The following is a 15,750-nucleotide window of genomic DNA, read 5'->3' on the forward strand; positions in this document are numbered from 1 at the left end:
CGGTCTGCGTACCTTCGGGTGATTTATTTATTCTGTAGAGAATATGTGTAAATATTTTGTACAGAGCCCCGTATGAAGTAAACAGCCATATGTGGTTATTAAAAAAGAAAATAAAGTACACTGATGGCCGAGCGTTTGGGCGCATACTTGTAATACCAGTACTTGGGAGGCTGAGACAGGAGGAGCACAGGTTTGAAGCCAATCTCAGCTACTTAGTGAGACCCTCCACAACTCAATGAGACCCTATTTCAAAATAAAGAATAAAAAATTGGGCAGGGGGTGTAGCTCGGAGGTCAAATGCCCTGGGTTCCATCCCCAGACCCGCAAAAAAAAAAAAAAAAAAAAAAAAGAATAAAATAGGGTTGAGGGTGTAGTTTACAGGTACAATGCCCTTGGGTTCAATTCCTGGTACTGAATAAAAATGTACACTTAGTTTAAATTTAGTGATCAAAATTCTAGTTTTCTCTGTCAGTAAGATGGGGGCTTGATTTTCACTGAAGGGCCTATTCAGGGAAATCTTTCAGAATGAAGAACAGTTGGCCAAACTGGCTCGGTGGTATGTGCCTGTAATCCCAATACTTGGGAGGTTGAGACAGGAGGATCACCGTTTTGAGGCCAGTCTCAGCAGTGTAGCTAGGCCCATAGCAAGTTAGTGAGACCTTATTTCAAAATAAAGAAATAGGCCTGGGAGTATAACTCTGAGGTAGAATGCCCCTGGGTTCAATCTCCAATATCACAAAAACAGTAAGTAAACAAACAAACAAACAAACAAACAACTGGCCAAAAAGGGATCTTTTAATTCTTTTTTATTTTTAGGTTCCAAATGGTTAAGTTTGGGTAATTCAATCAGTTCTCTCTTTCTCTTTCTTTCCAATACTGGGGATGGAACATAGGGGCATTCTACCTCCAAGCTATACCCCAGCCCTATCTTTTATTCTTTATTTTATTTTATTTTATTTGGTGGTACTGGGGTTCCTGGAAACCCTTCTACCTCCGGGCTACACTCCCAGACCTATTTTTTAAATATTTTAATTTGGAAACAGGGTCTCTTAAGCCAGCACACCTGTCTCCACCTCCCAAGCGTGGGGATTATAAGCGCACGCCACGATGCCCGGCTATTCTTTATTTTGAAAAAAGGTCTCACTGAGTTGCAGAGGGCCTCACTAAGTAGCAGCTGAGGCTGTCCTCAAACCGCAATCCTCTTGTCTCAGCCTCCCAAATGCTGGGATTACAAGTATGCGCCACCATGCTTGGGCAAAAAGGGATCTTGAGAACATTTTTTTTTGGTACTGGGGATTCAACCCAGTAATAAGTACTGGGATCATAAGTGTGTGCTACTGCTTAGCCTGAGAACACTTTGAAATGACCACCTTTCTACTTATGTCCTATTGATTTAAGAAACTGTTTCAAACCAGGTGTGGTGGCACACGCTTGTAATCCCAGCATTCGGGAGGCTGAGACAGGAGTATCACGGACTGCGGACAGCCTCAGCTACTTAGTGAAGCCCTCCTCAATTATGTGAGACCTTGTTTCAAATAAAGAATAAAAAATAAGCAGGGTGTGGTGGCGCACGCTTGTAATCCCAGCATTCGGGAGGCTGAGACCAGAAGATCTGGGTTTGGGGACAGCCTCAGCTACTTAGTGAGGCCCTCTGCAACTTAGTGAGACCCTGTTTCAAAATAAAGAATAAAAAATAGGGCAGGGGGTGTAGCTCGGAGGTCAAATGCCCCTGGGTTCCATCTCCAAACTCGCAAAAAAAAAAAAAAAAGAAGAAGAAAAAATAGGGCAGGGGGTGTAGCTTGGAGGTAGAAGGCCCCTAGGTCCAATCCCCAGTATTGCAAACAAAACAAAACCCACCCAAAAATAAAATAATCACTTAGACTTTCATACTTGAGGTTCTTCATTTTTTTTTTATATTGCATAGTTTATATGTGTACATACACACAGGGATTATATAACTTTACGTGTGAATAAGCAGATTTAATCCATTAGTATTTATTTCCTAAGGAAGTTTGTAGGAATGTGAGGTGATTAACTTCTTTTTTTTTTTTTTTTTTTTACATTTTGCGGATCTGGGGATGGAACCCAGGGGGATTTGACCTCTGAACTACACCCTCTGCCCTAGTTTTTTTATTCTTTATTTTGAAACAGGGTCTCACTGAGTTGCAGAGGGCCTCACTAAGTAGCTGAGGCTGTCCTTGAACCGCGAACCTCCAATCTCAGCCTCCTGAATGCTGGGATTACAAGCGAGTGCCACCACGCCTGGCTGTGATTAACTTCTTTAACTTTCATGGGGCACCTAGTCTGTTGTGGGTACTTTTCTACACTTAGGCGTGATTTTGATCTTCATAACTACATTGTGATTTTGGGGGTGGTGGTGTTGGGGATTGAATCCAGGGGCATTCTACCTCTGAGCTACACACCCAGCCTTATATTTTTTTCGTTTTTAGAAACAGAGTCTTACTAAGTTGTGGAGGGCTTGCTAAGTTTCTGAGGTTGGCTACGAACCTGTGATCCTCCTGTCTGAGCCTCCGAAGGTGATTTTTTTTTTTTAAGGAAAAGGAAACTAAAATGTTCTAAGATAATGTAAAAATACTAAAACAATCAGAATATAAAGTTTGTAAGCTGGGCCTGGTGGCTCACGCTTGTAATCCCAGTAATTGGAAGGCAGAGATAGGGGGATTGATAGGAGGATCACAGATTCGTGGCCAGCCTCAGCTACTTAGTGAGGCCCTATGCAACTTAGTGAGACCCTGTTTCAAAATAAAGAATAAAAAAAGGCTAGGGGTACAGCTTGGAGGTAAAATGCCCCTGGGTTCAACCCCCAGTACTGCAGAAAAAATATATACATATATAATTTGAATTTTTTCTTTTTTTTGTGTATGTGTGTGGCACTGGGGATTGAATCCAGGGGCACTCTACCTTCGAGGTACACCCTCAGCCCTATTTTTATTTTTAAACAGGGTCTTGCTAAGTTTATAAGAGTGTCACTACTTGCTGAGGTTGTTTTTGTACCTGGAATCCTCCTTTCTCAGCCTCCCAAGTTCTGGGATTACAAACCTGCGTCACCATGCCCGGTTGACAGTTCTGAATTTTAATTATAGTGCATGAACTTACATGTGATAAAATAACATTGGAACTGGGTGTGTTGGTGAATGCTTGTAATCCGAGTACTTGGGAGGCAGAGGCAAGAGGATCACAGGTTCGTGGCCGGCCTCAGCTACTTAGTGAGGACCTTTGCAACTTAGACCCTATTTCAAAACAAAAAAGAAGAGGGGCTCTGGGGGTGTGACTCGGAGTTAGAATGCTCCTGGGTTCCACCCCAGTACTGCAGGAAAAAAAAAAAAAAGACATTGAAGCGTACACACATCCAATACAAAATCCCTGCTTCTGAGATTGTTTTGATTATACAATATGCAACACTGAGGGGAACTGGTTGAAGGGTAACTGGGCCTCCCGTACGATCTCCGAGGAGTTCCAGTTACACAACGAACTTCAGTTTGGGTTTGTCTACTGTGCTTCTCAGCCTTAGACAGATTTGGGGGAACACTGAGGTCTGTATTAGCAACTGTGAGTCTGATAGCCATTTTAAAATAAAAAGTTTAAAAGTCATTCCCCAAAGAAGGAACTGACCGGAGTCCTTTCGAGTCCTTCATTCCCACAAAGACCTATTCACCTAAGTTATTTGGAATGAGGATGGAGAAACGAAACCTATTTCCCTCCAGAACCTCATTTCTGGCACTTTGGTTCAACAGTACGGACTGGAAATAAGGAGCGCCAACGAGGTCTGCCGGGCCCATTCTTTTCTTTCAAATCCAGACTCAAGGCCCAGATCCGTTCATGCTCCGACTGGAGCGGAGGCTGGGCGCGGGCGGGACCGGCGGCCTCGGGGCGTCCAGACGGGGCGCACCGGCGGGATCCGGCCCAGCGGAAGTGCCCGGGGCTCGGCTCCCGCCCTCCGCGAGGAGCGGAACTCGCTCCGCGGCCGCTCCCCGGACTCGCAGGCGCAGACTGGGACGTTGCGGACGCGCAGAACGCCGGGCCCGCGGCGCGTGGCACGCGCGCGCCCCGCTGCGCACGCGCGGCCGGCCGAAGCCCCGCCCCGGCCCCGCCCTCCCGCCCCGCCCCTCGGGCCCGGCGGCCGACGTCCCGCGTGCGTGCGGGCGCCTGACTTCACTTCCGGCTAACGCGCTCCGCTTGCCCCCTGGCCCCGGATGGTGACTGGCGGCGGCGCTGCACCTCCCGGGACTGTCACTGAGCCGCTTCCCAGTGTGATTGTGCTGAGCGCAGGCCGGAAGATGGCGGCTGCGGCTGCGGCGGCCTCGGGCCCCGGCTGCTCCTCGGCGGCGGCGGGAGCCGGGGCGGGCGCGGCCGGGGTCTCGGAGTGGCTGGTGCTGCGGGACGGCTGCATGCGCTGCGACGCCGACGGGCTGCACAGCCTCTCCTACCACCCGGCGCTCAACGCCATCCTGGCCGTCACCAGCCGCGGGACCATCAAAGTCATCGACGGCACCTCGGGGGCCACCCTGCAGGCCTCGGCGCTCAGCGGTGAGTGAGCCGCACGCCGGGCGGGGGCCGGGCGGGCCGCGGGAGGAGCCGGCGGCGGAGGTCGGGCGGGAAGCCGCCCAGCCCCGGGGCTCGGCCTCCTGGGCCCGGGCGCGGCTGGCGGGCAGGCCCGGAAGCCGCCGGAGGAGGACCCGGGGCCGCGGCTGTCGGTGGCAGCGGCTGGGACGGGGAGATCGGGGAGCCGGGAGGGGTGGGAGTTGCCTGTGGGTCCCCGAGCGTCCGGTCTGGCTCGGTCCTCGGAACTCGGCGCTGGAAGGCCAGGCCCCCGCTCGGGCGGCGGGGAAGGTGTCGGTCCCGCGCCCCGTGGAGCTAGAGCGCAAGGCGGGCAGGGCCGATCCGGGCGGAGAGGATGGTGGCCCGAGGCGAGGGGCGCGGGCGTCCGGGCCGGCTCCCTAGCTCTCGGTTCCCGGAGAGAGCTGGCCGGCCGGCTGTTCGAAGGTCCCGCAGGTGCCGGGCTCTGGCGGGCTTCGCGCCTGCGGTGGGGGCGGGGTGGGCCTGGGGTGGGGGCGGGGAGGAAGTAGGCGGGCCAGCTGCCTGAACTATTCTGTCTGCGACTGGAGGACTCCTAGCGGACTGCGTGGAAGACTAGACCTGGATCCCTAGCTCTGGGCTTCCCAACTTTTACCGACAAGAAGCACAGGAACTGCTGTGTATGAAATACAGGCATCTTGGGGTTTGTAATTAAGTGAAACTTCAGACACTCGAGCTGTCTTATCACAGCCAGCCTAAAATTGGAATTTGGAGGTATGTCTGAGTGTCGGCATTGGAGGAGAGTATTGTGGGTGGTGTATACGTTGGTCCAGGGATAGGACTTTGCGAATGCAGAAGTGAACGCTCAGGGAACCGACCGGAGTGCTTTGGAGTTGTCCCGGCTTAGTTACTTTTGGCTGAGGTGGTATTTCATTGGCAGTTAAAATGATGAGTGTCTCAATTTAGACCTTACAGGTTGAGATTGAAAAGTTAATATGAGTTAGACTCATGCACCGAGGTATAATGTATACAAGTGCATTTAGCCCCTGAGAAGGTGCACTGTGAGTAGTAAGGCATTTATGAGAGCAAATGGCAATTTAGGGATACAAAGATGAAATTAGAGGTGCTAATTTATTTAATGTGAGACTTGGGGAGAGAACTGGCATGTATATGGTTACAAAATATAAACCTGGAATATATCCAAGAGATATGTCTAAGAGAAAGTTTTGGATGTTAGGCTTGTAATTTTTCTCTTTTTTGGCTTAGGTAAAAGGAGGGGAAGGGTTTCACAGATGTAGCAACCATCAACTGCACCTTGCACATAACAGCTGTCACTGTATGAGAGGAAAATCCTCATTAGTAACTGGATAGGCGCTTTTTCTTTTTTCTTTGTAGTACAGGGGATTGAACCCAGGGGCATTCCGCCTCCGAGGTATGCCCCAGCCCTTTATTGTTTTGTTTTGAAACAGGATCTCGCGAGATTGCTGTTTCCTAAATTGGAAGGCTGGTCTTGAACCTGCAGTCCTCCAGTTTTAGCTTCTCATGTACTGGAATTAGGGGCAGGCGAGCACCACCATGCCTGGCTTGGATAATTTTTTTTACTAAAAAACAAATATTTCAGGCGGGTGTGGTGGTGCATGCTTGCAATCTCAGTACTTGGGAGGCTGAGTCAGGAGGATGGCTGGTTTGAGACCAGCCTCAGCAATTTCAAAATAAAAAACAAGAATAGGGGTGGGAATGTGGCTGGGAAGCAGATTACCTCTAGGTTCAACCTCTATTATATTTAAAAAACCCACAAATATTTTAAATATGAAAAGGAATAAAGAATAGTTAAGCGAACGACCACATATTCCCAACTCAGTGTAACGTGACATTACGATTAGAGGCATTCTCTATGTCCCTCCTGGATTCCTCTAACCCTCTCCCATAAATTACCCTTAATTTGGTTTTATAAGTTTTGTATGTGTCTAAGCCTTTTAGTATATTTTTGTATCTTTTATGTCTAATTATTTTTGATGATTTTAACTCAGAATAAAGGGTATTATAGTAAATATACTAGGATTTCTGCAGAAAATCATACTAATAAAATATTCAAGTATTTTGATTAGCAAGAGGAATTTCATTAGGGTTGGTTTTATGTTGATAGAGGCCATGCTTGAGAACATCAGGATTTGTTAAAATGACTATACATTTATGTGCCTGTACATGGAGATGAAGAAAAAAACTCATTTAATGTTAGACTAATAAAGAGGAGGGTTTTAGGTTCATAATGCAAATTGTAAAGGTAGATGCATAAAACATGGTACCGATTTGGGATAATTTAGTTGGGGTATTTTGGGGCATTTGTTAATTAGAAAGGTGTGAGATTGGATATCATTGCAGATGCCCATGCATGAGGATTGAGTATGTACAGGAGTTTATGGCTAAAAAGAATAAAATTATAGGAGAAGGCTGAAAGTAGCAATGGATAAATTCTGAAACATTTGATAGGTAAGAACTGAAGTGTATTATTAATAATTACCAGAGGTTGTATAGCGTTTTGTGTATGTAATATTTTGAGATGATTGGGGAGAGAATTCTGCATTATGTTTAGCCTGGAACATGTAGGTATTTAATAGGTTTGTTTTTGTTAATAGCGGGTGACAGTCTTAAAAATAGAGTTGGGGAAAAGGTGCCAGTAGTCGATCATGGTCCTAACATAACCACCCCCTCTTTTCATTTCATGGGCAATGAGCCACCTTCCTTTCTACCCCAGAGAAAGACATCATTGTCTGAGGGGGTAAAGAGTGGGGTGACCACATAGAGTTTTATTGGGTGATAGACTAGTGCATGGGATATATGGGGTTATGAATAGTCTGTTAGGGTTGATTGGAAGTCAAAGGATTGGAGCAAGAATTGTTTGTAAATATATTCAATTGGGTGGTAAAGATGATGATTTTTTTTTTTTTTTTGTGGGTCTGAGGATGGAACCCAGGGGCATTTGACCTCCCAGCTACACTCCCTGCCCTATTTTTTATTCTTTATTTTGAAACAGGGTCTCACTAAGTAGCTGAGGCTGCTCTCAAACCATGACTGTCTGGTCTCAGCCTCCCCAAATGCTGGGATTACAAGCTTGCACCACCACGCCCTATTTAAGATGTTTTTTTTTTAAAGTATGCCTAGTAAGCCGGGCATGGTGGCACAAGCTTGTGATCCCTGTGCTTGGGAGGCTGAGACAGGAGGATCACACAGGTTCGAAGCCAGGCTCAGCTACTTAGTGAAAATCTCGGCAACTTAGTAAGACCCTGTTTCCAAATAAAGTATAGAAATAGATCTGGGAGTATAGTCCAGAGGTAGAAAAGCCCCTGGGTTTTACCCTCAGTAACACACACACACACACACACACACACACACACACACACACACACAAACAGTATGTCTAGTAGGGTTTGTCTTCAAATGGTCTATATTTGATGTAAGACATTTCTAAATACACTTGACTAAGAGTTATCAGGAGGTTCGCATAGGTTAGGCAAGTATTTGTTCTGTTGACAGCATTTTTTTTTTTTTTTTTTTTTGCGGTACGGGAATGGAACCCAGGGGCATTCAACCTTCGAGCTACACCCTCAGCCCTATATTTTTGGTGGTACTGGGGTTCCTGGAAACCCTTCCACCTCTGGGCTACACTCCCAGACAGCTATTTTTTATATTTTTATTTGGAAACAGGGTCTCTTAAGCCAGCGAGGCTGGCTTCGAATCTGTGCAATCCTCCTGTCTCTGCCTCCCAAGCACGGGGATTACAAGCATGTGCCACCACGCCCGGCTCAGCCCTATTTTTTAGTCTTTTTATTTTTGAAACAGGGTCTCACTGATTTGGGAAGGGCTTCGCTAAGTATGCTGAGGCTGTCTGCGAACCCTCCAATCTCTGTCTCCTGAATGCTGGGATTACAAGCATGTGTCACTATGCCTGGCCCTTGTTAACAGTATTGAAGAATGAATATTTCAGAGGCTTATTCAACAACCTCCATGATCTGGCCTCTTCCAATCTCTGGTCTTTTCTCTCTGATTTGTTTTGTGAGGTCGATCCATTTTGATTTTCTTTCCTAACTGAAATACTTTTGTTCTTCTTGGAATGCATTAGTTCCCTGTAGCCAATCAGGCAAATTTTACTCATTTTTCAAGACCTAAAGCATATATATATATTTATTTATTTTTTTGCAGTACTGGGGGTGGAACCAAGGGGCATTCTATCCCCAAGCTACCACCCCAGACTACTACTACTACTACTACTACTTCTTATTTCTTCTTCTTCTTCTTCTTCTTCTTCTTCTTCTTCTTCTTCTTCTTCTTATTATTATTATTATTATTTTATTTATTTTTTTGGTGGTACTGGGGTTCCTGGAAACTCTTCTACCTCCGGGCTACACTCCTAGACCTACTTTATGTTTTTGAAACAGGGTCTCTTAAGCCAGCGCGGCTGGCTTCTAACCTGCGAGATCCTCCTGTCTCCACCTCCCAAGCGCGGGGATTACAAGCGTGCGCCACCACGCCCGGCTTAGACTTATTATTTTAAAAATCTGCATGTCTTTGATTTCCATTAGAAAAATATCTATATAAAATTTTGGTCTACTTTCTTCTTTACTTCTGTTACTCAAATTTGAGTATTTACTCAAAAGCAGAATCATATCTTAATACAAGAACTAAATATTTCACATCATTAAATTAATTAGATTTAATTGCGCTAGACGTGCGTTTGATGATTTCTTAGAAGCAGTAACTCATCTTTCCTACATGTTGTTTTCCCTTTAATGTGTTTGAGTAACTATGTAATGAGTGTCTCTTTTTCCACATTCAGTTAGTCTGAGTGTACATAAGTGTAATTTATAGTATCAGTAACTGTATTATCTGTCAGATCACCCTTTGATACAGTATTTCCATGATAATTTCAGATATTTTAGTCCCATACTTCCAATATCAGTTGTAAAAATTCAGATGTTAAGGCATGATGAAAATTCCAGAATACACAACACTGTGCCCACTTACAGTCACGATGTTGTGAGAGGTCCTTGGACAGCTACTGCTTCAGGCTCATCATGGCTTCACATGGGCAAAGCAGCAACCTGGTAAGCAGCTCCAGCAGGAAAATTACCCTTGAGATACTGTTTATAGACTTCATTGACAGTATTGAAGTCATTTGTCAGCCAGCAAAAACGTTGTTTTGGCCATATTAGTGAAGTCACAGCCTGCAGCTTTCAGAATTTCACCAATGTTTTTAAGGGTTTGTTTAGCTTCTTCTGCTACCTCTCCTGGCACAAGCTGTCCACTTGAAGGGTCCCTGCCTACTTGTCCTGAGATGTAAAGGGTCCTGTTGATTAACACTGCTTGACTCTAGGGAACAATGGCCCCAGGGGCTTTTGAGGTGCTAATCACCTTTCTGACCAGGGACAACTTGGCTCACGGCTCTTCCCTAAGTAGAAGACCTTGCTTGAGCCTTGCTGGCTTCTCACCCCATGGACTTTTTTTTGGGGGGGTGTTACTGGGCATGGAACCCAGGGGCATTCTCCCTCCGAGCTGAACCCCCCAGCCCTATTTTTTATTCTTTATTTTGAAACAGGGTCTCACTGAGTTGCAAAGGGCCTCACTAAGTAGCTGAGGCTGTCCGTAAACTGCGATCATCCTGTCTCAGCCTCCTAGATGCTGGGATTACAAGCATGTGCCACCATGTCCGGCTCCTAGTGCATATCTTTAACTTTCTGATCCCTGTAGCCAGAAACAAACTAATAAGCACAGATTGTCCTGTTAGTCTTTTTTCTTTTTTCTGGTGTGGTACTAGGGATTAAACCCTGAGGAGTTCTACCTATTTTTATTTATTTATGTATTTATTTTTTGTGGGTCTGGGGATGGAACCCAGTGACATTCGACCTCAGGGCTACTCCCCCTGCCCTATTTTGCATTCTTTATTTTGAAACAGTCTCACTAAGTTGCAGAGGGCCTCAGTAAGTAGCTGAAGCTTCCCTGAATTGTGATCCTCTGGTCTCAGCCTCCTGAATGGTGGGATTACAAGCGTGTGCCACCATGCCTGGCTTCCTATTTTTATTTTTAGTCCCATACTTCCAATATCAGTTGTAAAAATTCAGATGTTAAGGCATGATGAAAATTCCAGAATACACAACACTGTGCCCACTTACAGTCAGAGGCATTCTACTTTCAAGCTATACTCCCAGCCCTATTTTATTTTTAATTTTTGAAACAGGGTCTTGCTAGGTTGATAAGAGTCTCACTACTTGCTGAGGCTGGCTGTGAACCTGTGATCCTCCTGTCTCAGCCTCCCAAGTACTGGGATTACAAGCATGTGCCACCATGCCTGGCTGGTGTTCAACCTATGAAGTATATCCCAACAATATCTTATTTTTTTTTAAAATTTTGAACAGGGTCTCATTACATTTCTGAGGCTGTCCTAAAACCTGTGATTCTCCTGTCTCAGCCTTCGAAATACTGTAATTACAGATGTGCACTGCTATGTTTGGCTGCTCTTAATGTCTATTTGGCATCTTACTGTTTGCTGTCCTGAATTTTTTTTTTTTTTTTTTGGGTACTGGGGATGGAATCCAGGGGCTTTTTACCTTCGGGCTCATTCCTAGACCTATTTTATATTTTATTTGGAAACAGTCTCACTAAGTTGCTAAGAGCCTCACTAACTGAGGCTGGCTTTGAACCTGCGCGATTCTTCTGTCTTAGCCTCTCAAGTACTGGGATTACTAGGCACCACCACGCCTGGCCCTTGCTGTCTCAAACATTTAAATTTTGTTTTATTTAGCTTTTTGTAAATACGTGTGTTTTCTTATATTTCAAGCTTCTATGGGAAGGCAGCTTTTGCACTTGCTTTTATTCCCTCCTTGGAATGCCTTGTGCAAAATATTTACTCAAAACATTGTTTTGTGTGTTTTGGTGATACGTGGTATTGAATGTTGGTTCTGGGGATTGGCATTCTACCTCTGAACTATACCCCCAGCCCTTTTAATTTTAATTATTATTATTTTTTGAAATGGTCCTTCTAAGTTGCTGAGGGCCTCAGTAAGTTGCTGAGGCCTTGAACCTGCCATCTTCCCTTCTCGGCCTTCTAAGTACTGGGGTTACAGGAATGTGACACCATGTCTGACTCCACTCAGAGATACTGGTCCTGGAGACTGAATCCAGGGGCATTCTTTCTCCAAGCTACACCCCCAGCCCTATTGTCATTTTTGAAAGAGAGTCTTACTAAGTTGATGAGAGTTTCACTACTTGCTGAGGCTATCCTTGAATCTGTGATCCTCCTGTCTCAGTTTTCCAAGTACTGGGACAGGTGTGCACCACCAAGCCTGGCTCCACTCAGATTTTTTTGATTTGATGCGTGTATACCAGTGAGTATATGAAATGAAAGGAAATGAAATGCTTTTTTTCATAGTTAATTGGTAAATAAAGACAGTTCTTGAATTTTTCTTTTTATGTATAGTAGTGGGGATTGAACCCACAGGGAGGCATCACTGAGAAAACCTACAGCTCCTTTTTTTGTGGGGGGGGGCTAGGGATTGAACCCAGGGGCTTTGTGTGTGTGTGTGTGTGTGTGTGTGTGTGTGTGTGTGTGGTGCTGGGGATGGAACCCAGGGGCTTTCTACCTTTGGGCTACACTCCCAGACCTATTTTATTTGGAAACAAGGTCTCACTGAGTTGCTGAGAGCCTTCCTTATTAAGTAGCTGAGGCTGGCTTCGAACCTGTGCAATCCTTTTGTCTCAGCTTCCCAAGTACTGGGATTACAAGTATGTGCCACCATGCCCAACTCATTTATTTTTGAAACAGGGTCTTGCTAAGTTGCTAAGGATCTCTCTTAAGTTGCTGTGGCAGGATGATCTTCCAGTCCCAGCCTCCCACATACTGGGATTATAGTTGGGGTCTGTGCCTGGCTAAAAGTAGACCTTACTTTTAGAGCAATTTTTAGGTTCACAGCAAGATTGAGCAGAAGTACAGAGTTCCCATGTATCTTTTGCCCCCACACTTCCGCAACCTCTCCTGCTATCAACATGGTGTTCACCATAGTGGTATATTTGTGACAGTAGATGAACCTACTTTATTATCAGCCAGGTCTGGTGGCACACACCTGTGATCCCAGTACTTGGGAGGGGAGGGTGAGACAGGATCACAGGTTTGAGGACAGCCTCAGCAACATAAAGATACTCTCAGCAACCTAGTGAGACCCTGTTTCAAAATGAAAACATAAAAAGGTCTGGAATGTATGGTGGAGATAGACTGGCCCTAGGTTCAATCCCTAGTAGCAAGAGAAAAAAAAAAAAATCACCATGCAGAGCCTATAGTTTATATTAGGTGTTGTACATTCTGAAGGTTTGGACAACTGTATAATGACATTATTTACCAATATGCTATCATACCACATAGTTTTACTTCCCCAGATTTCCTCTGCTCCATCCTTTGTCTCCTCAGGCATCCACTATCCACTGATTTTTTTTTTTTTTTTTTGGTGGTACTGGGGTGGAACCCAGGGGCTTTTCTACTTCCAGGCTATACTCCCAGACCTATTTTATACTTTATTTGGAAACAGGGTCTCACTTAGTTGCCGAGAGCTTCACTAAGTAGCTGAGGCTGGCTTCGAACCTGTGAGATCCTCTTGTCTCAGCCTCCCAAGTGCTGATATTACAAGCGTGAGCCATCACGCCCAGTATCCACTGATCTTTTTATTGTCTCTATAGTTTTTTTAAAATTTAAAATTTTATTTATTTATTTATTTATTTTTTGTGGTACTGAGGGTGGAACCCAGGAGCTTTTCTACCTGTGGGCTATATTCTGAGACCTATTTTATACTTTATTTGGAAACAGGGTCTCACTTAATTGCTGAGAGCCTCACTAAGTAGCTGAGGCTGGCTTCGAACCTGTGCAGTCCTCCTGTCTCAGCCTCCCAAGTGCTGGGATTACAAGTGTGTGCCACCACGCCTGGGTTGTCTCCATAGTTTTGACTTTTTCAGAGTTTCCTGGTGGGAATCATACAGTATGTAGATTTTTCTGATTGGCTTCTTTCACTTAGTAATTAGGTTCTTCAATGACCTTCCTTTCTTTCTTTCTTTCTTTCTTTCTTTCTTTCTTTCTTTCTTTCTTTCTTTCTTTCTTTCTTTCTTTCTTTTTGGTGGTACTGGAGATGGAACCCTTCTCGGGCTACACTCCCAGACCTATTTTATATTTTATTTGGAAACAGGGTGTCTTAAGCCAGCGTGGCTGGCTTTGAACCTGTGTGATCCTCCTGTCTTCACCTCCCAAGCATCGGGATTACAAGCGTGCGCCATGACGCCTGGCGACTTTTCATGGTTTGATAGCTTATTTTTTATTGCTGAATAATATTTTACTGACAGATATACTCTAGTTTTTTTTTTAATCCATTTATGTTTAGAAAGACCGCTTCCAAGTCTTGGCAGTTATATAAATAAAGCTGCTATAAACATTTGTATGCAGGATTTTGTGTGGGTGGGCAAGTGACCCACCTTCCTTTCTTTCCCACAGAAACACATCTTTGACTAAGGGGATAAAGAGTGGGGTAACCATATAGGAATCTATTGGACGATAGAGTAGAATGCAAGTTTTCAGTATATTTGGTAAATTCTAAGGAGCTGAGTTGCTGGATCATGATTTAAGAATATGTTTATTTTTCTAAGAAACTGCCAAACTGTCTCCCAAGGGTGGCTGTGTCATTCATTTTATGTTTTCATTAGCAATAAATGAGAATTTCTGGGCTTCCCATCATTACCTGCATTGTTGTTTTAGATTTTGGTCATTCTGATGGGGACTCTTTAATTTCTAATTCTAATGGCATAGGATGTTGAGCACCTTTTCACATGCTTACTTGCATCTTTTTTGTTTATTTGAGGACTTTGAGATTTTGGAATTAAAAAGTTATGTATACCACTTGATTGTACTGTTCATATATGTAGATATGTCTTCTTTTCTAGGTAATGCTAGGTCATGCAATTTAGCATTAGTTAGGAAGTAGTTTGTTTCCAACTGGGTTGGATTCCAATCATGCTTTCTGGTTATTTTTTGTGATACTGGCGATTGAACTGAAGGGCATTTTACCTTTGAGCTATACTCTGGTCTTGGTTTTGTTTTTAACTTTTATTATTTTTTTGCAGTACTGGGGATGGAATGAAGGGGCATTGTACCTCTGAGCTACACTCTCAGCCCTATTTTTTTATTCTTTTTTTTTTTTTGAAACAGAGTCTTACTGAGTTTCGAAGGGGCTCACTAAGTAGGTGAGGTTGTTGGGGAACCACAGTCCTCTTGCCTCAGACTCCCAAATGCTGGGATTACAAGTGTGCCACCACACTTGGCTTTTTTTTTTTTTTTTTTTTGGCAGTATGGAGGATGAAACCCAGAAGCATTTCACCTCCAAGGTACAATCCTAGCCTTATTTTTTTATCCTTTATTTTGAAACAGGATCTCACTGAGTTGCAAAGAGCCTCACTAAGTAGTAGCTGAGTCTGTCCATGAACCTGGATCCTCCTGACTCAGCCTCCCAAGTACTGGGATTACAAGCCTGTGTCACCAGTTCTGGCTATTTATTTATTTTACGTATGTATGTATGTATGTATGTATGTATGTATGTATGTATGTATTTGCAGTACAGGAGATTGAATCCACAGGTATCAGAGGTATTCTACCTCTGAGCCACACCCCCACTCCTGTTTTTTATTATTTATTCCTTATTTTGAAGCAAGGTTTCACTAAGTTGTGGAGGGCCTCACTAAGTAGCTGAGTCTGGCAGCAAACTTGCGATTCTCCCAAGTACTAGGATTAAAAGGGTGAGCCACTGTGCCTGGCTCATTCCTGGCTTTTTATTTTATATATTTTTAAACTTAGTGACCGAAGCTGGCTGAAGTGGTGTACACTTGTATTCCCAGTGCTTGGGAGCCTGAAATAGGATTGCAGGTTTGGGGCCAGCCTCAGCTACTTAGTGAGACCCTGTTTCAAAATAAAGAATAAAAAATAGTGCTGAGGGTGTAGCTCAGAAGTAGAATGCCCCTGGGTTCAATCCCCAACACTTGTGTGGGGGCGGGGGGACCAACAACAACTTAGTACTGCAGTCTTAACTATATTACTTAACATTTCTTTTCCAGGTTCCCTATTTGCAAAATAGGAGTGATAAACCAGGCAAGGTTGTGCACACCTGTAACTCCAGTACTTGTGTGGCCAAGACA

General features: G+C 44.5%; 1 protein-coding gene and 1 pseudogene across 5 annotated transcripts in view; one reads left to right on the forward strand and one right to left on the reverse strand.

Annotated features, from left to right (window-relative positions):
- Window positions 1–4,214: 4,214 nt before the first annotated feature.
- The window catches only part of BIRC6 (baculoviral IAP repeat containing 6), a gene marked incomplete at both ends in the record, with an annotated part of 235,428 nt that continues 223,892 nt past the window's right edge, over window positions 4,215–15,750 (forward strand). For all 4 annotated transcript variants that reach the window (XM_080711761.1, XM_080711762.1, XM_080711763.1 and 1 more), the window contains one exon: window positions 4,215–4,548. In XM_080711761.1, coding sequence (XP_080567887.1) covers window positions 4,215–4,548 — 334 coding nt within the window. The remainder of the gene's footprint in view (window positions 4,549–15,750) is intronic.
- On the reverse strand, window positions 9,561–12,587 carry LOC308274374 (2-iminobutanoate/2-iminopropanoate deaminase-like; annotated as a pseudogene). The gene is made up of 2 exons: window positions 12,474–12,587; window positions 9,561–9,963 (listed from the first exon to the last, which is right to left on the reverse strand). The product of its transcript is annotated as a 2-iminobutanoate/2-iminopropanoate deaminase-like (transcript).

This window comes from Muscardinus avellanarius (assembly GCF_963383645.1).
Source record: "Muscardinus avellanarius genome assembly, chromosome: 15".
NCBI lineage: Eukaryota > Metazoa > Chordata > Mammalia > Rodentia > Gliridae > Muscardinus > Muscardinus avellanarius.